The following is a 26,388-nucleotide window of genomic DNA, read 5'->3' on the forward strand; positions in this document are numbered from 1 at the left end:
CAGTCGCTTAGTGCCTGAGCTCGGATCATACCAATATTAGGGGGGGATTTACGCACAGTCGTAAATTGCCACAGTGTGCACTATGTGCTTCGAATATTGTGTGTAGTTTTTTGTTTTATACAGTTGTCAGCCAGGCATCTAACTATGAAAAAATTACACTCCAAAAGACCCCGGGCTTCTGAAAAAACAACCCGGGCTTAAGCCCAGTAAGCCACCCCCACGCTCCGCCCCTGGTGCAGACCCTGAATTGGGATACAGCCTTAATCCCTCACCTCTAAACAGCTATCTTCTAGGAGACACACTGCTGACTAACGATGTCATGTGATCAAACAGCGTAATTTAATTGGCTGAGAGCCGCTCGACTCGATCTAGTGCTGTTTGCTCTTGCTTGGGTCATTTAAGGTCATCACTTTTGCAGTGGAATTTTTGCAGGTGAATTTTTGCAGTTGAATTTTTTGCAGGTGAATTTTTGCAGTTGAATTTTTGCAGGTGAATTTTTTGCAGGTGAATATTTTTTGCAGGGAAATTTGGAGGATAAAAATTCAGTGTTATAAATTCAATGTCTAAAAATAGTTGGATTCTGACGACACTATATTTCTTCCATACACACAGTTTAATAAAACTGTAAAATGATTGAAATGTTTTACAGACAGAGACTAATTTGTTAACACAGCCTGTTAGGAACAGACATTTACTTGTGTATAAATGTACATGTACCATTAGATGTTATTTGAATGACATCATTGTGTACTTTTACAGTTTCATGTACAGTTAGCATTTATGGCTGGCTGTTGTATCCTGTACACTGTTAAAGGTGTCCAGTCTTTGGGGAGGAAACAGCTGTGATGTTCTTCCACTGTCACAAACACACAAGTACATGAAGTACATGAAGTACACAAGCCAAAGAGTCGCTGCTTTGTTGGATTCCACAGACACTGAACGTCTCCCAAGAGCACGTTTTGCTTTTTTAATGTTTTGCCCACTTGCACCATTTTGTTTTTGCCTAAACCTGCACAAAGACAGAAATGTGGCATAAGGCCAGTCTCAGGGGTGCATTCACAGCACTATATTTTCCATTCTGCCTGTTATTAATAATGAAGCATGTTATTAAAGAAGCATTAATAATACTGGAGCTGTTAACACACACGCACACACACATGTGAACAGAAAAAGTATCTTTATTCTAATGCAGGTTTAAACCTCAGGACCAGCCACACCTTCTTCAAACTGTGAGACGAAGAATAAAAGTTAGTAAAAGTTCAAAGTTGGTCCTTTTCATTGATGCTGTGAACATGAATGTGTGTGAAAGGTGTACTTGTGTGTTATTACAGCTTCTTACCTGCAGCTCACGACACAAACATGTATTGGGTCTCAGCCTGGTCACCTGACAGAAACATGGTAGAAAAACATGAAAGTGTCATTTCTCTGTGTCCCACTGATGGAAACATCAGCTTGTATGAACTGTTCAGTCTGATGAATCCTCTGAAGTGAAGCTGTTGGAGTAAAGCTTAGCTAGACTTGGACCTGGTTGGTAGTAGTCATAGATCTTGACCACGGCTGGCTTCAGGTTGTCCACTGGGAGCTCCTGGATGATGTCTAAGCTGTGGTTGATGGGCGTGTCCTTTGGTAACTGGACGAGACAGAAACAATCGCAGACACAGTTTGTACCAAAGATCATCATCTGGTGTCCCCACAGTGACTTTCACTTACCTCCTCTAAGTACACCAGAACATGATCCTCCTTTTGTTCAACACGACTCACCAGGAGGCCATGTTTGAGCTGTGAGGAGATGACATCATCTTTATTATTATCATCACAATTATCACATGAGATACACTCGTTGGTAGAATCTGTCTAATTACTCACACTCTTCAAAGACTCGGGGTCTGGGGAAAATCCAGAGAGCATTTTGATGTCCAGGATCACCATGTTTGTAGTTTTCTCCTTTCCACTGTACCTGTGTTTGAACAGTGTGATTATACTGACCTGTTTGCACACTTGCTTTTCATCTACCAGCAGTTCCTCCACACGGGTAAAGAGCACTCCTCTAACCTGTCACATACTTACAGCGATTGTATTTGCACAGTGAATTTGGGTCTAGCAGATTCACTGGTGGTGTTGACCTCTAGTTGGACTTTCACACTCAGAGTGGTGACATCAGCAGGTGTTGGGATGTTGTAGGTGGCAGAAATCTGGGAAACACACTTGGGTCACGTGTGGAACAGAACTAATCACACCTCAGTGCACCCTGCTGTCACTGTTCTACACCATGACACATATTTGCACACATACTTTTATATTCATGCCTATATGTCTATATTCATCTTAATATGAGTATCTCTGTTATATCTACACTCATTTTATACGAGTGCTTCATGTTTGGTGTATATTTGCTGCTTTGACAACTCAGTTTCCCTCTGGTATAAATAGTTTCCCTGATTCTGATACAGACAGAAAGTTCATTTATTTTTGCTCAGTTCTCTAATTTAGTTGAAAATAACATTGTACTCTCTACAGTTATTACTGCCAGGTCTAATGTCTTTATTGTGTATGAAAATAATGTGCAAGATGAGCTTTATTACATGTGGAAATGCTAATGCTCTCTAAAGTTTTATGAGTAAAAAGAAAAAGAAGAAAGCCTTTCTCTGACATCAACCAGGAGCTTGTCACATGATGCTGTCACTGACCTGCACTGAAGCACATGCAGTGCCCTTCACCTCCAGGCTGTATTTTCCTGACACGTCCTGCAGCGCCTCCTCCTGGTAGAGCAGTTTGTTGCTCTGATTTACATCAAATGTCAGCTGACTGCTGGGAGCCTGAACTGTCACTGTGTTCCAACCTTCAGGACTGAACACCAGAGTGGAGTAGAGAGCCAGAGCCTGAAGAGCCACCACCGTGTCCTACAGGATGGATGCATTGTGGTTAACACACACAGCATATGTCTCCATATTACATGGACTTAAGTGGAATAGACATCAAGTTAAAACTGCCCGTGTCACTTTGAAACCCTCTCACAAAAGAGATCCTTGATCTCAAGTTTTCTAAATTTCATTTCCTGGTTAAATAAACGTTAAACAGGTTAAAATATCTTTAACTGAGAATCATCAAAGTATAGAAACTACAGGTATAAACTTGCAGGTGATCTGTTATTTACAGGCTGTTACGTGTAGTTAGTGTGCAGAAGTGTGAGGCAACATTGCTATTCTGTTAAAACAATGAATTTTTAGACAAAACTTAAATGTCATATTCTAACTAAAGAATAAAAACATCCCTGCCTGGCTAAAACAAATCTGTTTTACATATTTGATAGAAAAATGAAAGCTTCAGTGTTATTTCTTCTGTCTCTGATTCTGTCTAAGACTGTATATGAACTCAAAGATGAGCTTCATGCTGTTCGGGTGGTGTAGTACCTGAGTGGAGGAGAAGCCTCCGTAATAGTTCTGCTGCCCAGTCAGCCACCTGATAATACCAGAGGCATATCCCAGATCCTCAGCAGTCGGGGAGGCGCTGAGTTTGGCCAACAGCACATAAGAACTGATCTCCACTGACAGGGAGGCTGATGTTTCTGCTGCTGTCTGAGACCAGTAGAGGAAACCTCCTACAAACACACACAATAACAGTCACAGTTATGCTAATAAAGCCTGAATGATGTCCTGCTAAAGGATGACTCACCTTCCCTCACTGCAACTGTGTCTAAGTGCTGCAGAAGGTGAGCTCGGGTCTCCACGTCTCCTGCCAGAGTGAACACATAGGCCAGCAGAGCTGTAGTGTAGGTGTTGCTCAGGTCACTGAGAGACTCCTTGAGACAAGCCAGGCTCTTGTTCATCACAGGATCCTTTAAAAGATCAAAACAAAGAACTGCAATGGAAAAACAGAAATCTTCTTTCATTAAACCCAGTATGAGAAGAATAGGAGGCAGTATTCCTGATTTAGTCACTCAAAACATCAGCATGATAATAGAAAGTGGCAGATGTGGGAAAACACAGCAATTAGAGGAAAGTACAGATCAAGCAAAGAGTGGAGCAATCCTCTAGTAGTATTTACAATATAAAGAACATATTGAAAAAACACAGTACAGGTTGGGTGGTGATACAAGTTCTTGCTGGTGAGAGTTCAGGTATGTGGATGACACCTGGGTGAAAATCAATTCTCAGGACGTTCCACAATTCACAGATCACATTAACTCGGTGGACCGACACATCAAATTCACCAGGGAGGATATGAAAAGTGTCAGGTTAGCCGCCTTAGACTGTGAGATTTCCATCAGTAATGGGGGACATTTAAAAGCTGATGTGTACCGTAAACCTAAGCTCCAGCCGATCCAGGAGAGAAGGACAACTGCTGCCTAAGTGAAAACCTGTAGTGATCCCGTACGTGTCAGAAGTATCAGAACAGCTGAGGTGCATTTTTTTCTAAACACTGTGTCTCTGTGGCTTTTAAACCCCAAAACAAGCTGCGCTAAAAATTGGTCCACCCTGACACAAACAGAGTAACATAGTGTATGCTGTTAAGTTCCAGGAGGATTGCCAGGATCTATACATCGGGGAAATCGAACAACCTCTGGCTAAGAGGATAGTACAACACAGAAGAGCTACCTCGTCAGGCCAGGACTCTGCAGTCTATTCACACCTACAGGCCAGTGGACACTATTTCAAGGATGAGGATGTACACATCCTGGACAGGGAGGAACGCTGGTTTGAGCGTGGGGTCAAGGAGGCCATTTACGTGAAAAAGGAAAGACCATCTCTGAATCGAGGAGGGGGCCAAAGCTGTTATTGCAGCCATTCCCAAACTCTCTGTGAATGTTACTCATGGCCATTGATCAGTGGTCTTTGATCAGTGGGTTTTGGTCATTGGTTGTTGATCAATGGTCATGAGATTTTGCATAATTATGATTAAAGAACTGACCTCCCAGCCCATTGTTCCTTCAGTGGGCTGGTTTTAGTCATTATGCAAATGTACTGTTTATAAGATTGGGGAAACCTGCAGTCAGCTGAGACTGAAGAACTCACTTGGATGAGTGACGAAACGTTTCTCCCACTGAAAACGTGCAGATGAACAGAATCAACTTTTTGGGGTATATGTAATATATATATTAGATTGTATATTATATTGTTGGTTTATACACTTTTGTGTATGTATGTATATATGCATACCGGCTCGGACATCGCCCAGATCAACTATTGGAACAAGAAGGCATTGGTGGGCAAGAGATGAAAATAGGGCGTTGTTGGAATGCTACTATACAACTAACCCTGGCGGAAAGGGTTACATGAATAGGATGAGGGACCTATGGAATCTTCGATACCCAGCATCCACATTGACGGTGAAACAACTAATAGCTCAGTGTTCCAACATTTGAAAAAAGGGTATTGCTCTCACAGCTAGAGATTGATGAGGTACAACACAAATGCTACGGCAAGGGAGAGCCAGGACAACAGGGAGATGTCATCGCCTCCATCCGAGATTTGTACCAAGCCCCAAGTGCTATAGTGCGAGAAGAACTGACCTGAAAGATAAGATCATGGCAAAACTTGAAACCTGGATCCCCCGTTGCTGGACTGCATGTACTGTACCAGTGTACCTGCACATGTGACGTGACAATAAAAGTGATTTGATTTGATTTGATTTGGTTACCAAGATGGTAACCAAATGGTGAAGATCTCCTAGATGATGTAAATGCGATACATACAGCCACAATTATCGAGACTAACAAGCTGATCTACACAACAGCAGCAGTGATCAGAGAGATGCTTGGCTACAGGTTGAACAGCCACAAGGAGAAGGAGACTAGAGGCTAAGATCAAGGAGGGAGGTTAGCCAACTATCGGAGCTGCAGAAAGGTGTGACAAAGATGGTGCCCAAGAAGAAGTATAGCAAGCTGTCCATGGAAACTGCCAAGCAACGACTAACAGCCTTTGCCAGCACCTTGCCATACACTAGTATGGCTCACACCTACTGGCGGAAAAAGCTGACTGCACTCCATGAGCGTCTGGCAGCACAAATGAACCAGCTGTTAGTTGACGAGAGACACCCGGAATGGCTAACTGTAGGCCAGACAATCTTGAAGGGATCGGTCCCATTGGTCCCATCCAACTACTGACCAATAACCTGCCTCAGTACCACATGGAAGCTCCTGTCAGGCATCATAGCGGCTAAGATGAACAGACACATGTTTCTGTGCCCCACTCATTGGCAAGAATAGAAGAGGTGCAAAACACCAGCTACTTGTAACAATCAGCCGAGACTGCCTGGATTGATTACAAGAAGGCCTATGACTCAATGCCCCACAGATGGATCCTGGAATGCCTAGACCTGTACAAGATCAACAGGACTCTAAGAGCCTTCATCAAAAACTCAATGGGGATGTGGCATACAACACTAGAGGCCAACTTTAAGCCCATAGCACAATCACCATCTACCAAGGAGATGCTCTGTCCCTACGGATACTGACTACAGAATGGAGCAGTTGTCAGCCATCTCCTGTACATGGATGACATCAAGCTGTATGTCAAGAGTGAACGAGACATCGATTCACTGATCCACACCACCAGGATATACAGCAATGACATTGGAATGTCATTTGGACTGGAGAAATGTAGTCAGATGATAACAAAGAGTCAGAACTGAGGGAATTGAACTATCAGAAGGCAACATTGCAGACATAGAGGACAGCTACAAGTACTTGGGGATCCAACAGACAAATGGGAACCACAAAGAGGCTGCTGGGAAAGCTGCAACCACCAAGTACCTGCAGAGGGTCAGACAAATCCTGAGGAGTCACAGGATCCGGCCTATCAAAACCTACGGCCTGCCCGTCATCAGGTACCCCGCTGGGATAATAAGCTGGCAAAAGCCACTGACATCAAGACAGGGAGGTTCCTGACAATGCATGGAGGATTTCACCCCAAGTCCCACATGCTAAATGGAAGGAAGGACGCCGGGGACTGGTGAGTGTCAGCACCACATTCCATGATGAAATAACGAATATCCACGAGGAAGATGGCCCCAACTGGCCGAGTGCTCAGTGAATACCTCAGGCAGCAGAAACTCAAGAAAGAGGAGGAAGGCAAGGAACCATCATGGAAGGACAGGCCCCTGCACAGTATGTACCACCGGCAGATAGAGGAAGTAGATGATATCCAGAAACCCTACCAGTGGCTGGACGAAGCTGGACTGAAAGACAGCACAGAGGCACTAATCATAACAGCACAGGAACAAGCTCTGAGCACAAGATCCATAGAGGCTGGGGTCTATCGCACCAGGCAAGACCCCAGGTGCAGGCTGTGTAAAGATGCCCCTGAGACATAACTTACCAGCCGGGTGCAAGATGCTAGCAGGCAAGGCATACATGGAAAGCCATAACCAAGTGGCCAACATAGTATACAGAAAAATCTGTACAGAGTATGGACCCAAGGTCCAAATGGGAGACGCTCCCTAGAGTGGTGGAGAATGACCGAGCTAAGATCCTGTGGGACTACCAGATACAGACAGACAAAATGGTGGTGGTTAACCAACCGGACTTAGTAGTGGTAGACAAACAGAAGAAGACAGCCACCGTGATTGATGTAGCAGTTCCGAACGACAACAACATCAGGAAGTAGGGACAGGAGAAGCTCGAGAAATGCTAAGGGCTCAGAGAAGAGCTCAGGAAGATGTGGAGGGTGACGGTAACAGTAACTTGATGCATGTTCCATATAAGAGTGCCAATAGAAATAGCAAAAGTGAGCTGTGTCATCTGGTGATGTTGGATGGTAGTGAGACCTGCTTATGTGTAGGGACTGCTTGAACCTAACTCCATGGCTCAGCAGGACAAACTCTACTGCTTTTTTTGTTAAATACCTTGATATTCTTTGAGTCTACTCACATGTTGGGATGTATTCATTTCCAAGAAGGCAGCTGTAACGTACGCACTGAGAGTCACTTCATCAGATACACCACCCTGTCAGCAGAAGACATCATAGACACTTATCATCACTGCACCAACATTCAGGGAAATGAAGTCATGAAAATGATTTTTAGCTGCATGTGGTTTTAGTATCATGAATGTCTTGATGCATGTTCAAACATCCAGCTAAAGAGTTGAACAAGAAATTGATATTGTTCATCTGGACATTGTATTTCCAGTGGGATGGATGTTTCTTCACCTCGGGTTTCCCCAAACTTATAAACAGTTTGTGTAGTCATCTACTAATCGGAAGGCTGATGGTTTGATTCCCAGCTGCTCCAGCCTGCATGCCAAACATTTGTGGGCAAGATACTAATCCCAAGTTGGTCTCTGGTGCATACTTTGTATTTTGTATAAATATGTGTGAATACTACATAGAAGGCAGTGCTGGTGTGAATGGAGCAAGATGTATGGAAATTATTTCTTAAATAAAATAATAGAATGTACTGGTGTGAGCTATTACAGTATTTAATACAGTGTTTTCCATGTATGCATGACATTATTAACAAAGTTTGTTAAAGTGCGTCCACACTGGAGGCTGTTTCCACAGTCTAACAGCAAAAAACTGCAGGTTACCTTCATTCTGTTGTTGAAGAGTTTCCCAGACTTTTCAAAACAGCCATTTTCTTGTTGTTTATGTTGCAGCCAGGACTTAGACTCTTCGATCTTTCTGGGATCAATATAGACGAAAGACTGAGCTTTGGCAAAACTTCTTACCACAAACGCAGTCAGCCTGACAAAAAGAAAACAACACTTACACGTCTTACAACGATGGAAATGTTTGACTGTGAGGTCACATTAAGAGAAAGAAATACTGATCATTTTGAAAATAAAGTTGAAATTTCAAGATTAAATTTGAAAATGTATTTTGAGAAAAAAGCCAAAATGTGGGCGAGTTATTTCAGGACAAACTGCCACGGTTGCTTTACCCTCTGAATTAGTGAAATCGTACTTCAGACTCAGTTTTAGTAACAAGGAAGGAACTGATGTCACTTGTAGCAATAAAAACCGTGTGGCAGTAAGTATAAGTACACTGAAAAGCAGAAAGTGGTGCAGAAATCTGCATGTGGTTAGATTTGTATAAAAGGAAATGGCTGCTAATGTGCAGATGCAAGGATACCGATGGTTACACGCTCGTGGAATAAAGAGGATCTATGCTGTATCACAAGACGACTGATTTATTTCACTACATCTACTCAAGGCATTTTATACAGGGTATAGCAGTCATTTGAAACAAAACTGTAATCATTTTAACTGTTTTCTTAGATTTGAATTTGACTTTTTTCACAAAACAGTATTAAGACTTTAATATTGAAATAGTATTTAGATTTTTTTTTAAGTAGAATTACAACTTTAATCTTTAAAATTTGACTTTATTCTAATAATGATCAATAACATTTATTGATTATGTGGCTCTAATACTCCTTCCTACCTACTAAATTACACAGTATTAACCAAAAGTTATTGGTAATGTTATCTTAGTCAAAGGATTAAATGGAGAATTATTTAAAGTATTAGAGGCAGACATGTTTATGTTATTAATGCTCTCTGGTTTATGACATGTTTGATCAGTGATGTTCTCACCAAGTGTTTCCTGGTCCTGTTCCAAATGTGGTGTAAGCACCGTCAGCACTTTTGTAGTTGAGCTGTCTTTGGTATCCTGTAACAACAGGGACACAATGATCGAGACATTGTTGCTATGGTGATGATTGGACTCCATTTGTTTATGGATCTGCATGTGTACATCAAGATTTGGGAAATTCTACGACTCTTGCTGACAGATGAGGAAAATGACACATTTGACCAAAAACTGTGGCTAATGTTCTGCCTCATGTCGGCTTGTTTCTTGAACCGTGTGTGTTGAAGTGATTCAAATGATTTCCTTCTTAGAGGAAACAATAAAAACTTGCCACTGGTGAGGAAGTTAGTAGCTTTTTCCATGATGGCTGTGGTGAGCTGCTGTGTGCCTTTCAGGTAGTGGAGGATGTAGATGTTGGGGGCCAGGAGAGCCATGTTCTGCTCCCCACATCCATACGGCATCTGCAGCAATCCATCCAGGTTCTTCAGAGCCCGGCCGAGGATGTCACCTGATCAAAAACACTGATTCACTAAAACTAACAAAACTAGCGTAAAACAACTTTGTATTATTGGGCAAAGATAACCTGAATAATTTCAATATGCAATTTTAAATGATGATTTCATTTGCTGAGCGAAAAAACATCCAAACTGAAAATCGTAGATTGACTGTGATTAACCAAATATTTCTGAGAAGACTGAGTTTCATTTCACCAACCAGACCCAGACCTGATTAAGGCCAGACCTGCTGGATCAAGAAATCACTCAAGTACGATCTGTTTGACAAAGGGAAGCAGGCTAAAAGAAACACGTCGTTGCCATGATTGAAAGAAATTCAAAAATAGGCGAGAAGTCTTGAGATCTATCAGTTTGGACAGGGTTAAAATCAGTTTCTACAGTATTGGAGCGCCAGTGCACCATGTTGGAACCCATTATCCACAAACTGAGAAAACTAGAAAAGATGTGGCTGAAATTACTCCATTAGCACATCGACGACTCACTGAAAAAGTCAAACGAATCCCAACAACACCCAGAACTGAAGGCCTTGCCTTCCTCTGTAAAGGTCAGAGTTTACGATTCAACAATACAAAGGAGACGGGGCAAAAACAGCATTCATGGACAAAACCACTGCTGACCAAAAAGAACACAAAAGCTCATCTCACATTTGCCAAAAAACATCTCCATGCTCCACAAGATATTTGGGAATGGGTGGTTAGCGACGGAGGAGTCTGGTTAAGGCAGCTGGTGCCAAGTGTTAAATCATACCTTTGCTGTTTCAGTAGCACGCCACAACGTGGAGGGAAGAACTCTCTACCAGGAGAATGTCCAGCTATCAGTTTGTGCCTTAAATCTAAAACTTGGGCAATTAACCCTCTGGGGTGAGGGTGTAATTGGCCGTTTTTGACTACTCTTGATTTTACCTCTATATCTCACCTTTAAAAACTCTTTATCTTGCCTTGTTTGGTATCGTTACTTACAGCACAACTTCAAATATTTGAAATTTGAGTTATTTTTTTTACTATACCATACTATACTATATTGGCACAATTGATTTAAGTTCAGACAAAAATGTCAAAATCAGACTAGAAAAAAGTTATATTTTTTACTGTAAAACCCACAAACATGTTTAACAAATTATTTTCATAACTTGAAATGCAAATAGAAATTGTACATTTCTAAAAATTATGCACAAGTTTTGCAAAGTTATATGATACTATTTGCCTAAAAATGCAGCCAAGGCCACAGGCGTTTTTTTATATAACTATTTAAATCTATTTAAAGAACAATCAGGTGTTCAATTCAATTCAATTCAATTCAATTTTATTTATATAGCGCCAAATCACAACAAAAGTCGCCTCAAGGCGCTTTATATTGTACAATAGATCGCACAATAATAAATACAGAGAAAACCCCAACAATCATATCATATGACCCCCTATGAGCAAGCACTTTGGCGACAGTGGGAAGGAAAAACTCCCTTTTAACAGGAAGAAACCTCCGGCAGAACCAGGCTCAGGGAGGGGCGGGGCCATCTGCTGCGACCGGTTGGGGTGAGAGAAGGAAGACAGGATGAAAGACATGCTGTGGAAGAGAGACAGAAATTAATAACAGATATGATTCGATGCAGAGAGGTCTATTAACACATAGTGAGTGGCTGGAAAGGAAAAACTGAATGCATCATGGGAATCCCCGGCAGCCTACGTCTATTGCAGCATAACTAAGGGAGGATTCAGGGTCACCTGGTCCAGCCCTAACTATATGCTTTAGCAAAAAGGAAAGTTTTAAGCCTAATCTTGAAAGTAGAGATAGTGTCTGTCTCCCGAATCCAAACTGGAAGCTGGTTCCACAGAAGAGGGGCCTGAAAACTGAAGGCTCTCCCTCCCATTCTACTTTTAAATACTCTAGGAACAACAAGTAGGCCTGCAGAGCGAGAGCGAAGTGCTCTAATATGGTGATATGGTACCACAAGGTCATTAAGATAAGATGGGGCCTGATTATTTAAGACCTTGTATGTGAGGAGCAGGATTTTGAATTCAATTCTGGATTTAACAGGAAGCCAATGAAGGGAAGCCAATACAGGAGAAATATGTTCTCTCTTCCTAGTCCCTGTCAGGACTCTTGCTGCAGCATTTTGGATTAGCTGAAGACTTTTCAGGGAGTTTTTAGGACATCCTGATAATAAAGAATTACAGTAGTCCAGCCTGGAAGTAATGAAGGCATGAACTAGTTTTTCAGCATCACTCTGAGACAGGATATTTCTAATTTTAGAGATGTTGCGCAAATGGAAGAAAGCAGTCTTACATATTTGTTTAATATGTGCGTTAAAGGACATGTCCTGGTCAAAAATGACTCCAAGGTTCCTCACAGTGTTACTGGAGGCCAAGGTAATGCCATCCAGAGTAAGAATCTGGTTAGATACCATATTTCTAAGATTTTCAGGGCCGAGTACAATAACCTCAGTTTTATCTGAATTAAGAAGCAGAAAGTTAGCGGCCATCCAGGTCTTTATGTCTTTAAGACATTCCTGCAGTTTAACTAATTGGTGTGTGTTATCTGGCTTCATGGATAGATAGAGGTGCGTGTCATCTGCATAGCAGTGAAAATTTATGCTATGTCTTCTAATGATGCTGCCTAAGGGAAGCATGTATAATGTAAATAGAATTGGTCCTAGCACTGAACCCTGTGGAACACCATAATTGACCTTAGTGTGTGAAGAGGACTCTCCATTTACTTGAACAAATTGGAGTCTATTAGATAGATATGATACAAACCACTGCAGCGCAGTACCTGTAATACCTACAGCATGTTCTAATCGCTCTAATAGGATATTATGATCAACAGTATCGAACGCAGCACTGAGGTCTAGCAGGACAAGCACAGAGATGAGTCCACTGTCAGAGGCCATAAGAAGATCATTTGTAACCTTCACTAAAGCTGTTTCTGTGCTGTGATGAGCTCTGAAACCTGACTGAAACTCTTCAAATAAGCCATTCCTCTGCAGATGATCTGTTAGCTGTTTGACAACTACTCTTTCAAGGATTTTTGATATAAAAGGAAGGTTGGAGATTGGCCTATAATTAGCTAAGACAGCTGGGTCTAGAGATGGCTTTTTAAGTAAAGGTTTAACTACAGCCACCTTGAAGGCCTGTGGTACATAGCCGATTATTAGAGATAGGTTGATCATATTTAAGATCGAAGAATTAATTAATGGCAGGACTTCTTTGAGCAGTTTTGTAGGAATGGGGTCTAAAAGACACGTTGATGGTTTGGAGGAATTAATTATTGAAGTTAACTCAGAAAGATCAATTGGAGAAAAAGAGTCTAACTTGACATTGATGGTACTAAAAGTAGCTGTAGATACTATTACATCTGTGGGATGATTATTGGTAATTTTTTCTCTAATGATAAAAATTTTATTTGTGAAGAAGTTCATGAAGTCATTACTAGTTAGCGTTAAAGGGATTGTTGGCTCAGTAGAGCTCTGACTTTTTGTCAGCCTGGCTACAGTGCTGAAGAGAAACCTGGGGTTGTTCTTATTTTCTTCAATCAGTGACGAATAGTAAGATGTTCTGGCTTTGCGGAGGGCTTTCTTATAAAGCAGCAAACTATTTCTCCAGGCTAAATGATGATCCTCTAAATTTGTGACACGCCATTTCCTCTCCAGCTTACGGGTTATCTGCTTTAGGCTACGTGTTTGAGAATTATACCACGGAGTCAGGTACTTCGGATTTGAGGCCTTAGTTTTCACAGGAGCTACAGTATCCAGAGTCGTACGTAGTGAGAAGGTAAAATTATTAACAAGATAATCAACCTCTGTTGGAGTAGCGTTCAGATAGCTGCTCTGCTCTATGTTGGTACAGGGCATTGAAGATGATAACAGTGGGTGGATTATATTCTTAAACTTAGTTACAGCACTTTCAGAAAGACATCTACTTTGATAAAGTCTACTCTCCATTGCTGTGTAATCAATTATTGTAAATGTAAATGTTATCAGGAAATGATCAGACAGCAGAGGGTTTCAGGAAACACTGTTAAATGTTCAGTTTCTATGCCATATGTTAAAACAAGATCTAGAGTGTGATTAAAGTGGTGGGTGGGTTCTTTTACATTTGAGAGAAGCCAATTGAGTCTAATAACAGATTAAATGCGATGTTGAGGCTGTCATTTTTAGCATCTACATGGATGTTAAAATCACCCACAATAATTATTTTATCTGAGCTGAGCACTAAATCAGATAAAAAGTCTGAGAAATCAGAGAGAAACTCTGTGTAAGGCCCAGGTGGACGATAGATGATAACAAGTAAGACTGGTTTCTGAGTTTTACAGCTGGGTGGACAAGGCTAAGCATCAGGCTTTCAAATGAATTAAAAGTCTGTCTTGGTCTTTCGTTAATTAATAGGCTGGTGTGAAAAATTGCTGCCACACCGCCACCTCGGCCTGTGCTTCGAGATTTCTGGTAGTTAGAATGACTCGGGGTGTTGATTCATTTAAACTAACATACTCATCCTGCTGCAACCAGGTTTCTGTAAGGCAGAGTAAATCGATTTGTTGATCAATTATTAAGTCATGTACTAACAGAGACTTGGAGGAGAGAGACCTAATATTTAATAATCCACATTTCACTGTTTTACTCTTTGGTTCAGATGTGGATACTGTATTGTTCTTTCTTTGTGATTTTCTATGTTTAAGTTGTTTATTGCTGGTTTTTGGTTTGTTTTTTGTCTTTTTGGGAGCTGACACAGTCTCAGTGGAGATGGGTTTTTGGGGGGGTAGCAGGAGGAGAGAAGCTGCAGAGAGGCGTGTAAGACTGCAACTCTGCTTCCTGGTCCCAACTCTGGATAGTCATATTTTGGGGGGTTTAATGAATTTGTCCATATTTCTAGAAATGAGAGCTGCTCCATCCAAAGTGGGATGGATGCCGTCTCTCCTAACAAGACCAGGTTTCCTCCAGAAGGTTTGCCAATTATCTATGAAGCCCACATCGTTTCTGGGACACCACTCAGACAGCCAGCAATTTAAGGAGAACATGCGGCTAAACATGTCACTCCTGGTCTGATTGGGGAGGGGACCAGAGAAAACTACAGAGTCCCACATTGTTTTGCCAAAGTTACACACCGATTCAATACTGATTTTAGTGACCTCCGATTGGCGTAACCGGGTGTCATTACTGCCGACGTGAATTATGATCTTACTGTATTTACATTTACCCTTAGCCAGCAGTTTTAAATTTCCTTCAATGTCGCCTGCTCTGGCCCCTGGAAGGCAATTGACTATGGTTGCCGGTGTCTCTAGCTTCACATGTCTGAGAACAGAATCGCCAATTACCAGAGTTTGACCCCCGGCGGGTGTGTCGCCGAGTGGGGAAAAACGGTTAGACACATGAACAGGTTGGTGGTGTACCTGGGGCTTCAGTTTAAGACTATGCTTCCTCCTCACCGTCACCCAGCCGCCCTCTTTCCCCAGCTGCTTGGGTCTGCCGGGGAACAGCTAGCGGGGCCTATGCTATCTTCGGCTGCACCAGCTACAGGGGCCTGGCTAGCTACGGGTGAATGAAGGGTGCGAAGCCGAGTCTCCAATTCAGTAATCCTGGCCTCCAGAGCTGCAAATATGCTACATTTGTTACAGGTATCATTACTGCTAAAGGAGGCCGAGGAGTAACTAAACATCTGACACAATGAGCAGGAAAGTGCAGGAGGGACAGGTAAAGTAGCCATGGTGCTAACGAGTCGGCTACGAGCTAAGCTAAGCTAGCGAAACAGTACAGAGACAGTGAGTGAATACTTTGGCTATAAATTAGGCAGTGAGCACACAGAAAGGGTGATTCAGATGAAGCACGTTAAGATTATACTATGAAAAAGGGATGTATCAAAAGATTTAAATTAAATTGCTAAGCAGAAAAGCTACTCAGAAACACACTGTGTTTGAGCAGACAGGTGATACTCTACTGTTTGAGCAGGAACAGGAAGTGATACTATACCACAGAGCGAGCGAACACCAAGTGACAGCGCCACCAAGAGTCAGGAGTGCAGTCGGAATTTTATAACACAAAGGATTAAAGTTTGCATTATATAACTTAGAGAGATCTTTAGTAATATTTACTCCAAGATACTTCATCCACTCCGACTCCCAGTTCAAATTGACCTTAGACTTAATTTCCTGATTTGGCTTATAATTAAAAGTTAATATCTGAGTCTTCAGTATATTTAATTTATAACCTGATAGTGAGCCAAAGGTCTCCAGAAGTGATAGCAGCTTGGGGAAAGTAATGTTCGGATTTGTCAAGTAAATCAAAATATCATCAGCAAACAAGGATATCTTATGCTCTCGACCCATGATCTTGACACCAGTAATATTATTTCTTTGTATAACACTTTGACTCAGGGCCTCTATAAAAAGAGCAAAGAGTGAGGGACTTAAGGGACAACCCTGACGTGTCCCTCTCTGTAAATTAAAAACATTAGAGAGTGCCCCGTTAACTTTAATTCTTGCCCTTGGTGATTTATATAGTGCTTGAATAATCCTGATAAACGATTGATGAAATCCAAACTTGCCCATGACTTTATATAAAAATTCCCAATTAACCCGATCGAAAGCCTTTTCAGCATCTAAGCTCATAAGAACCATCGGAATTTTATTTTTTCCAACATAATCAATAACATGTAATGTTCGGCGAACATTATCCTGCGTTTGTCTCTGCTTAATAAAACCAGTCTGATCCAAGCTAATTATCTGAGCAAGAATATTTTCAATTCTTTTGGCAAGGATATATGTGAATATCTTATAGTCCTGGTTAAGAACACTAATAGGGCGGTAATTTCCACAATCAAGCCTGTCCTTTCCTTCTTTAGCTATTAAGGAAATAGAAGCCTCATTCCAAGATGGGGGAATTACTCCCGTCTTTAAAATATAATTGAATGATGTTCTCATCAAGGGAATCAATAACTCTTTCATTTCCTTATACCAATCTGATGGGAATCCATCCGGGCCTGGGGATTTATTAGGTTTTAATTTTGAAATGGCTTTTTTAATTTCAATTTCAGATATGTCCTTAATTAAGGTTATATTCTGGTTTTCATTCAGCTTTGGTAAGCAAAGTGAATCCAAGAAAGATATCATTCCTGTAACATCCACTCTAGGTTGTGTGTATAGTTCTTTATAAAATTTTAGAAAAGCTAACTGAATGTCTTCCAATTTATACACAATGTTATTTGTTTGAGGGTCCTTTATTTTATATATTGTATTTTCTGATTGTTGTTTTTTTAATTTATAGGCCAGTAATTTTGCGGATTTACCTCCTACCTCATAATATCTTTGTTGTAAAAAAGCCATGTTTTTTTGTATTTCACTTGAGAAGATTTCATCAATTTCATTTTTCTTCTTTTGTATTTCTAATTTCAGATTTATATCTGCTCTTATTTTATGGGCATCTTCAAGATATTGTAGTTGTGTCTGGAGTTTTCTTATATGCTCATTTCTCTTCTTTTTTAAATTAGTACTGTAGCCTATAAGTTTTCCTCGTATAACCGCTTTTAGGGCATCCCATAAAATACTCGGAGAGACTTCTTCATTGTCATTTTCCGCTACATAATCTATTATATCTTGGCTAATTTGCTCTTTCAACGGACATAGAGTACTTGTATTTAATTTCCAAGATGTAGCTCTTCTTTCATGTCCAAGCACTACTTCCAGATACAGTGGGGCATGATCCGATAAATCCATCACTCCTATCCTGCAATTGACCACACTGTTAAAGTCTTTTTGAAACATAAAGAAATAATCCAATCTAGAATAAAATGAATGTGGGTGAGAAAAAAAGGTATAGTCCTTCTTGATGGGGTTTAATTCTCTCCATACATCTATAAGCCCTAAATCCTTTAAAATTAATTTAATATTTTTGGTTATTTTATTTAATCCCGGGGCATGTGGGTTTGATGAGTCCAAAGACGGATTAAGTCGAACATTCCAATCCCCTCCCAAAATTAGAGTACCTTGTGCTTCTACCACTATCATTTCAAAAACCTGTTTAAAAAATTTTAACTCAGATCCTGGGGGAGCATATACATTTATAAGAGTAGTCAGTGTACCCTCTAGATACCCCTTAACTAACACAAACCTCCCCTCCTTATCACCGATTTCTTGAACGCATTCAAAATTTAACCTTCTCGAAATTAAAATTACCACACCTCTTTTTGAACTCTGAAGGCAGGAAGAAGAATACTGGTTAAATTTCCATTTCTTTAGTTTTTCATGCTCAAACTTCGATAGGTGAGATTCCTGTAGAAAAGCAACTTCTATTCCTTCTCTTTTTATTTTTGACATAATTTTACTTCTTTTAATATGATCCCCAAGCCATTTACATTAAATGACACTATTTTAGTTACCTTACAAGGCATTATTGTACGACCTTATATGATTTTTATCTCTGCACATAGCCAAAAATCGAAAAGTACACCCCGATGAAAAGAAAAAAAAAAAACACACACAACACATTATCGAAAAAAATATTATACAACAAAACATACAATCATGTTGACTTCCAAAAACATAAACACTATATTAGCTGTAATTGGTGAGGGAAAAGCTCTTCTGTCCACTTGTGGAAGAGTGCCCTCTTCGGCACACAGGCCGGAAGCCCAGTGGTCTGCAGGGTCCAGCTTACTATGCATATAAATGACCCGGCCTTAATGTACTTTCATATGCCCTCTTTATAGAGTTATCTAATTATATAACAAAAACATCTTTATCAAAGTAATGTTCGTATTCTCAGTTCATCTTAAGTCTCAATACTCTTGAGTTTACCTCTAGTATGATGCTCCGTCACATACATGTTGGTTATCCACTGTCATCTTGGTGCCTAAATACCTGGAGGCGCTCCTTGAAACCCTGCTTTAGGATCGTGTTTCCGCGTTTCTTCTTCGTACTTGTTTGCCAAGTCTGCTGTTTTATTTGATCCAAAAGTGTGTCCCTGTCTTTCACAACGTCTACCGATAATCCTCTCTTCACCATGTCGATAGTCGCTTCATGCGCCGTGTTGTACGTCGCAGTACCTTCTCTGTAGTACACTCTTAGCTTGGCCGGGAAAGGCGTCTGGAAGCGAATGTTATTCTCTTTAAGCACCTTCTTCGCTGCCGCATATTCTTTTCTTCTTCGTTGTATCTCCGGGGCATAATCATTGTCCACATATATCCTAGAATCCTTAAAGTCAAAACCCCTAGCCTGCCAGGCCTTCTTGATAATGTCTTCTTTGATACGATAGCTTGCGAGTTTAACAACAATTGAGCGTGGAGGGGCTCCTTCCGGGGGTTTCTTAGCACCGGCTCGGTGTGCTCTTTCGATTCCCAACGTGGTGGGAGGAGAGAGACACATTGTCTTTTCAAACAAAACCTCTACAAAGTTGGCAAAGGATGGGAATCTATCCTCTTCCCCTTCCTTCACGCCGTATATTCTAAGATTCTTGCGACGTGACCGTCCCTCTAAATCCAGAAGTTTTGTTTCGCATCGCAGCTGAAGATTTGCCATTTCAATTAACAGCTCCTCCGAAGCCTGAATTCGAGTCTCCACTACATCTAAGCGTCCCTCTGCTTCATCGAGTCTTTTACCAATGCCGTCGACATTCTCCCTTATGGCATTAAACTGATCGTTGGTGTTTTCTGAAAGCACGCAATTCTTTTAGTATCATGTCCATCGTAGCTGGGTGATCTTTCGCAGTAGCGTTAGTATCAGATTGCTGGTCTTCTTCCATATTACTGCTGCTAGCGACGAAGCATCTTCTTCCACTTCACTCCGTCTCTTTCATCCTTTTTCTAAAATTTTCTGGGCATTTTTGTTCCAAACATAAAAACCCCACAGATATAAATCCAAGCTTTTTAAGTTTCGAGTTAGATAAATTGGGGTAAAAGGTAATAAGGTCGGGAGCAGCTATCCTACACAGCCATCACTCGACCCGCCAGACCGGAAGTCTTTGCTCCACTTCTAAACAAAGACAGTGTAAGTTTTTAATCTGAACGTCGCCTGAAATAAAGAGCATCTCTGCCAACGTCTGTTTACATTACAACACTCAGCTTACTGAGAGAAAATGATTCTTCATTTTTCCAAACAGTTCATTCAGTATAACTCCATAAGTTTACTGATCAGACTTCTTCCAAACAATCAGGTTAAAATTACAAGATAAAAATCAATACATCCTCACAGTAACTGCACTTGTAGAGTTACTTTCTGGTGTGGATCTGTTGGTGTTTTTCAGCTGATGCGGATATTGAAAAGACTTTCCACACAGGCCACAGCTGTAAGGTTTAACTCCACTGTGGATGACTTGGTGTGTTTTTAAGCTTCCAGCCTGGGTAAAAGACTTTCCACACAAGTCACAGTTGTACGCTTTAACTCCACTGTGGATGACTTGGTGTGTTTTTAAGCTTCCAGCCAGGGTAAAAGACTTTCCACACAAGTCACAGGTGTAAGCTTTAAATCCACTGTGGATGAGTTGGTGTGTTTTTAGGCTTTGAGACTGGGTAAAAGACTTTCCACACAGGTCACAGTTGTACGCTTTAACTCCACTGTGGATGACTTGGTGAGTTTTTAAGTTTCCAGCCTGGGTAAAAGACTTTCCACACAACTCACAGCTGTAAGGTTTAACTCCACTGTGGATGACTTGGTGAGTTTTTAAGTGTCCAGTCTGGGTAAAAGACTTTCCACACAACTCACAGCTGTAAGGTTTAACTCCACTGTGGATGACTTGGTGTATTTTTAAGCTCCCAGTCTGGATAAAAGACTTTCCACACAGGTCACAACTGTACGGTTTAACTCCACTGTGGATGACTTGGTGTGTTTTCAGGCTTTGAGCCAGAGTAAAAGACTTTCCACACAAGTCACAACTGTACGCTTTAACTCCACTGTGGATGACTTGGTGTTTTTTTAGGCTTTGAGCCAGAGTAAAAGACCTTCCACACAAGTCACAACTGTACGCTTTAACTCCACTGTGGATGAGTTGGTGTGTTTTCAGGCTTTGAGCCAGAGTAAAAGACTTTCCACACAAGTCACAACTGTAAGCTTTAACTCCACTGTGGATGACTTGGTGTGTTTTCAGGCTTTGAGTCAGAGTAAAAGACTTTCCACACAAGTCACAACTGTAAGCTTTAACTCCACTGTGGATGACTTGGTGTGTTTTCAGGCTTTGAGCCAGAGTAAAAGACTTTCCACACAAGTCACAGCTGTAAGGTTTAACTCCACTGTGGATGAGTTGGTGTGTTTTCAGGCTTTTAGCCAGAGTAAAAGACTTTCCACACAAGTCACAGCTGTAAGGTTTAACTCCACTGTGGATGACTTGGTGTGTTTTCAGGCTTTGAGCCAGAGTAAAAGACTTTCCACACAAGTCACAGCTGTACGCTTTAACTCCACTGTGGATGACTTGGTGTTTTTAGGCTTTGAGCCAGAGTAAAAGACTTTCCACACAAGTCACAACTGTACGCTTTAACTCCACTGTGGATGAGTTGGTGTTTTCAGGCTTTGAGCCAGAGTAAAAGACTTTCCACACAAGTCACAGCTATAAGGTTTAACTCCACTGTGGATGACTTGGTGTTTTTTTAGGCTTTGAGCCAGAGTAAAAGACTTTCCACACAAGTCACAACTGTACGCTTTAACTCCACTGTGCATTACTTGGTGTCTTTTTAAGGTTTCAGCCCGGTTAAAAGAGTTTCCACACAAGTCACAGCTGTACGCTTTAACTCCACTGTGGATGAGTTGGTGTGTTTTAGGCTGTCAGTCCGGGTAAAACCCTTCCCACACTCGTCACAGGTGTATGTTTTCTCTCCCTTTCTTCTGTGAGGTTTGTCGGCCTCCTGAGAGCGCTGACTTCTCGCTCCATGTTGGTCCTGCAGTGACAGAGATACAAACAGAGGCAGTGAGTGAAATGCAGTCGTGGAACAAACTGAAACTCCCTCCATCAGTGGAATCAAACATGTCAACAAACGCATTGTTGATGTGTTACCACCACGTTCTGGTGATATTATCACATTACAATGATGTGCTACAATGAGAGTTGTAATGAAAATGACATTATTGAAGAAATATTGATCTCAGTAGAAAACTCTTTTACTTCAGAAAAAATTTGAATTCAACTGATGATATTGTTGTTTCAATGTGTGTAGAGAAAATATGATCTTTGTATTTTCTTGCAACTTCTGTGGTTTTTGGTTGTGAATGTAGATTCTGTATATATGGAGCAGCCCAGGATAGAAAAGATAAAGCTGCTGTTAATGGGTTTTTAAAAAACCAACCAGCTGTACACACAGTTTCAATAACAGTGTAACTGTGATGTTTTTCTCACCTTTTGTGTTGAAGTCATTGTTTCCTCTGTAGTGGCTGAGCTGAGTCCAAATGGCTGAAATTGTTCCTCTGCTGCACCACCACTCTTCTCCTCCTGTTACTCAGCTGGGACACAAAAGTATATATGTGTATTTTATCCCTGACAAAAAGAAGCAGATCAAATAAACATGACTAAACTCCTCAGTGACAACAATACCTATGAAGCTTCAAGGTGAAACGACAGAAGCAAATACAAAAACAAAGTCATCAGTTGCCTACAAGAACTTGAAAGTGAAAAATCACTGACCCCCCTGCATTTCACCGCCTTTACCCAGGGGATGCTACACCCTGTATATATGGACTTCCATAGATCCACAAAGACGGAGTCCCAATCAGTTTCAATGGTAGCAGTATAAACTCAGCCACCTACAACATTTCAAGCACCTCATTACCATCTTAGCTCCCCTAGGATGGTAATGAGGTTTTTAAAAAACATTTCGAAACTCACTTTGTTAATGTGGAATTCTAAAATTATTTTACAAATGGAGAATTTATTCTACAATTCATTATCTAAGCATCTAAGAATTCTGTATTTCGATGTGTGTGGCTATTGCGGTTCTCCATATGGTGGTACAAATAGAGGACATAGAGGAAGTGGCACACATCACCAGGGGGTACATGTTGAAGGTGTTAACAACACACAGTGTGGTTAGCTAGGTTAACTCACTAGCAGAATTTAGCTGTGCCTGACTACAATAGAGACTTTCTTCTTTAGATGTTTCTGAAACAAGAAGGTGTAGTAAACAGAGTTTTGTTTCAGAAAAAGGGGTAATGTAATTAAAACGACATACATAAGCACAGAATGTTTTAATCCTACTAACACATACACACACATGCAATGAAGCTCATGAATACCAGATGGTATTTTAAGCCTGTGTTTCTGATTTTATCATCTTGTTCGGCTCACTTAGTAAGATGAGAAACGATATATGAACTAGTGGACTAATATTATATTAGGAAAGATGATTGAATGATAGCAGGGGTGAACAGAATGCAGCAGAGGGTTTAAATGAGTGAGACTAACAGATTCTTAGGTTGTTCCTGATGATCAGATAAATGATGAGTTTAAAATCCAGTGAAGGAACGAAGAAATAAAAGAGGTCAAAGATTTTAAGTTTTTAGGAATAATTGTTGATTTACGTCTTAAATTGGACAAGCATGTAAAAAAAATTGCTAAGACGGTCAAGGCTAATCTATAATAATAATAATAATGGATTGCATTTATATAGTGCTTTTCGTTACCCTCAAAGCGCTTTACAATACCACTCTCACATTCATACACTGGTGGAGGCAAGCTACAGTTGTAGCCACAGTTGCCCTGGGGCAGACTGACAGAAGCGAGGCTGCCATATCGTGCCATCGGCCCCTCTGGCCATCACCAGTAGGTAGGCAGTAGGTGAAGTGTCTTGCCCAAGGACACAACGACCGAGACTGTCCGAGCCGGGGGCTCGAACCGGCAACCTTCCAATTACAAGACGAACACTCAACTCTTGAGCCACGATCGCCCGATCTGAGTTGTTTTAAGTTAATTCGGCACTATATACCTGCTTCAGCGGCTCAGTTATTTATGCATTTGTCACGTTCCTGGGTCTTTGGACCCAGGGTTTTGAGTTCTAGTTCATTTTTGATGTTTATGGTATATGTTTAAGTTCTTTAGGTCAGCGAAGTTCATTTGGTTATTAGATTTCCCTTTTATTTTCCCCTGTATTTAAGTTTCCCTCACCCTTTGTGTTTCATGCTGCGAGTCTTATGTTACCAAGTTTGTATTGTCATGTCTGCGTCTCATGTTTCCTGTTTTATTTTGAAGGTCTGTGTCCTATGTCAAATCTGTTCGATGGCATCATTTAGGGCTGCACAATTAAATGCTAGAAAATCGCGATCTCAATTCATACTTATGTGCGATCTCATTTCCAAATGACAACGATGTAAGAAAAGAAAAAAAAAGGAAAAAAAAGATGACGATTGTACCGCATTTTGATCCGGGACATAATCTGCATGAAAACAAGCGCTCACTCCTCCTGCTCAACAAATGACAAGGGCGGAGCCTTATACCACGTGATACAGAAGCCAGCTGGCAGGGAAAAAACAACGGAGAGCACGTGAGAGAAACTGCCGGAGGGGAGAAAACACAATGAGTGCAGAGGAAAAGCTCGCTGATGGCGGTGAGAATGACAACCCCACTGTAACATTAATTCCAAGAAAAGGTTTTCGTTCCTCCATGTGGAAGTGTTTTGGTTTCAAAGAAAACGATGAGAGTCAAAAATATATCATTTGCAAGCTGTGTTTTGCCATAGTAGCAGCACCGCAAGCTAACACTACGAATTTGTATAACCACCTTAAACGTCACCATAAAGTGCAATATGACGAAGCTGTAAAGGCCAAGAAAGTGACAGGAGAAAATCACTCCCGGTCAACCACCCAAACATCAATAACGGGAACCTTATACAGCACTTCCCCATACCCGTCAAACTCCCCAGGCACAAAGAAAATATAGAGGCTATCACATATCACCTGGCTAAAGATATGGCTCCCATCAACACTGTGCAAAACGAAGGATTTAGGAAAATGATCAACACCCTAAACAAACACTACACAGTGCCGTCCTGCAACTATTTTTCAAATGTTGCACTACCTGCTCTATACACGCAGTGTCGGGCAAGGGTGGAGACGGAATTACAAGCAGTACAACATTTCACGGCAACGACAGACTTATGGTCCAGCCGAACTAAGAATTATTTTGTTAATATTTGTGGTTTACATTTTAAGAAACATAGCTATTACCTACCTCTCTCATCACCTTACACACGGAAAGAATACTGTTCAAAATGTTATTCTTAGAAGTATTTTAAGGTTTTGTACGTAAGAGTAGACAAGTGAGATATTTAATGTTTTTATGTTCAGTCTCAACTGTTACAAAGTTGATGTGAAGTTAATAAGTGCAATAAATATTTATATTAGAAAAGAAAATCGTGAGAGAATTGTGATCTCAATTCTAAGCAAAAAAAAATCGTGATTCTCATTTTATGCAAAATCGTGCAGCCCTGGCATCATTGTCACATTTTAAAGATATATAATCTACTTAGTTTTAGGAGTTTTAATCATGTGTTTTCTTAAATTAGTCTTTAAATGTATAAATAGGATGGCCCCAGAGTGTCTTAATAGATACATCCAGAGACAAGATAGTAATCGTATTACTAGAAGCATTGTGAACGGAAACTGCAAGATATCATATCGCAGATCTAAATTTGGTCAATCGTCATTTTCCATTAAGGCTTGCAATCTGTGGAACACACTTCCGACCAAAATTAAATTGATTACAGACATCAGATCCTTTCCATTGAAGGTTAAAGTTTGATTAAAGGGAAATCAGAGATGTAGTCATTTTAACTAATAATTTTATTTTTATTTATTGTCTATTAATTGTAGTTGTATTTACAATGTATTTTGGCTTTATGAAAATGTATGTTTTATGGTAAAATGTATTTATTTTGATTGTAAGCCCAACAAGCGACAATTGTTGAAAATTAGCAATAGCTCTAAACTTATGTGCGTTACATCAGTTTCATGTTTTGTATGTGGACTATGTCAAACTGTACTGTCCCTTTTAAATAAATACATTCAAATTCAAATGTGTGGGAGAGGCTTTACCATGACATACACCTGGTTACATGGGAAGAAACTTATTATCTAATAGGACATTAGGGTTGTGTGAAATGTGTGTGGCTGGTGGATGAATGTTTTGGGGATTTATTTGGTGGCTAGATTTTTTTTTTTTTACCAAGTGGAACCTGTCAATAAGTTTTGGTTTGATTTATCAGTTTAAGGAGACGAGTATGCTTTGGCAAGTCCTAAAACTAGACTTTCGTTTTTATATTTTGTAGTATTTTCTTTTCTTTTTTCTTTTCACGTTTGAGGAGTGCACTGAGAGTTTTGTTTGAGAATCTGCTGTCCGTTAAGCAGACCTGCATGATTGGAACTAAAAGTGCTATACAACAGTGTTGCTG

The 26,388-nt window shown here is 40.6% G+C and overlaps 1 protein-coding gene across 1 annotated transcript; it reads right to left on the bottom strand.

Annotated features, from left to right (window-relative positions):
* Window positions 1–1,160: 1,160 nt before the first annotated feature.
* Window positions 1,161–10,066, bottom strand: LOC100711897 (murinoglobulin-1). Its single transcript, XM_019357206.2, has 13 exons — window positions 9,859–10,066; window positions 9,533–9,608; window positions 8,525–8,681; window positions 7,868–7,942; window positions 3,673–3,835; window positions 3,411–3,598; window positions 2,688–2,900; window positions 2,068–2,192; window positions 1,867–1,957; window positions 1,711–1,779; window positions 1,525–1,630; window positions 1,340–1,384; window positions 1,161–1,227 (listed from the first exon to the last, which is right to left on the bottom strand). Exons 1-12 carry the CDS (start codon window positions 9,986–9,988, stop codon window positions 1,347–1,349), a joined length of 1,431 nt encoding a protein of 476 aa, XP_019212751.1. The 5' UTR covers window positions 9,989–10,066; the 3' UTR covers window positions 1,161–1,227; window positions 1,340–1,346.
* Between the last annotated feature and the right edge of the window lie 16,322 nt (window positions 10,067–26,388).

Source organism: Oreochromis niloticus, unplaced genomic scaffold (genome assembly GCF_001858045.2).
Source record: "Oreochromis niloticus isolate F11D_XX unplaced genomic scaffold, O_niloticus_UMD_NMBU tig00007510_pilon, whole genome shotgun sequence".
NCBI classification, from domain to species: Eukaryota; Metazoa; Chordata; class Actinopteri; order Cichliformes; family Cichlidae; genus Oreochromis; species Oreochromis niloticus.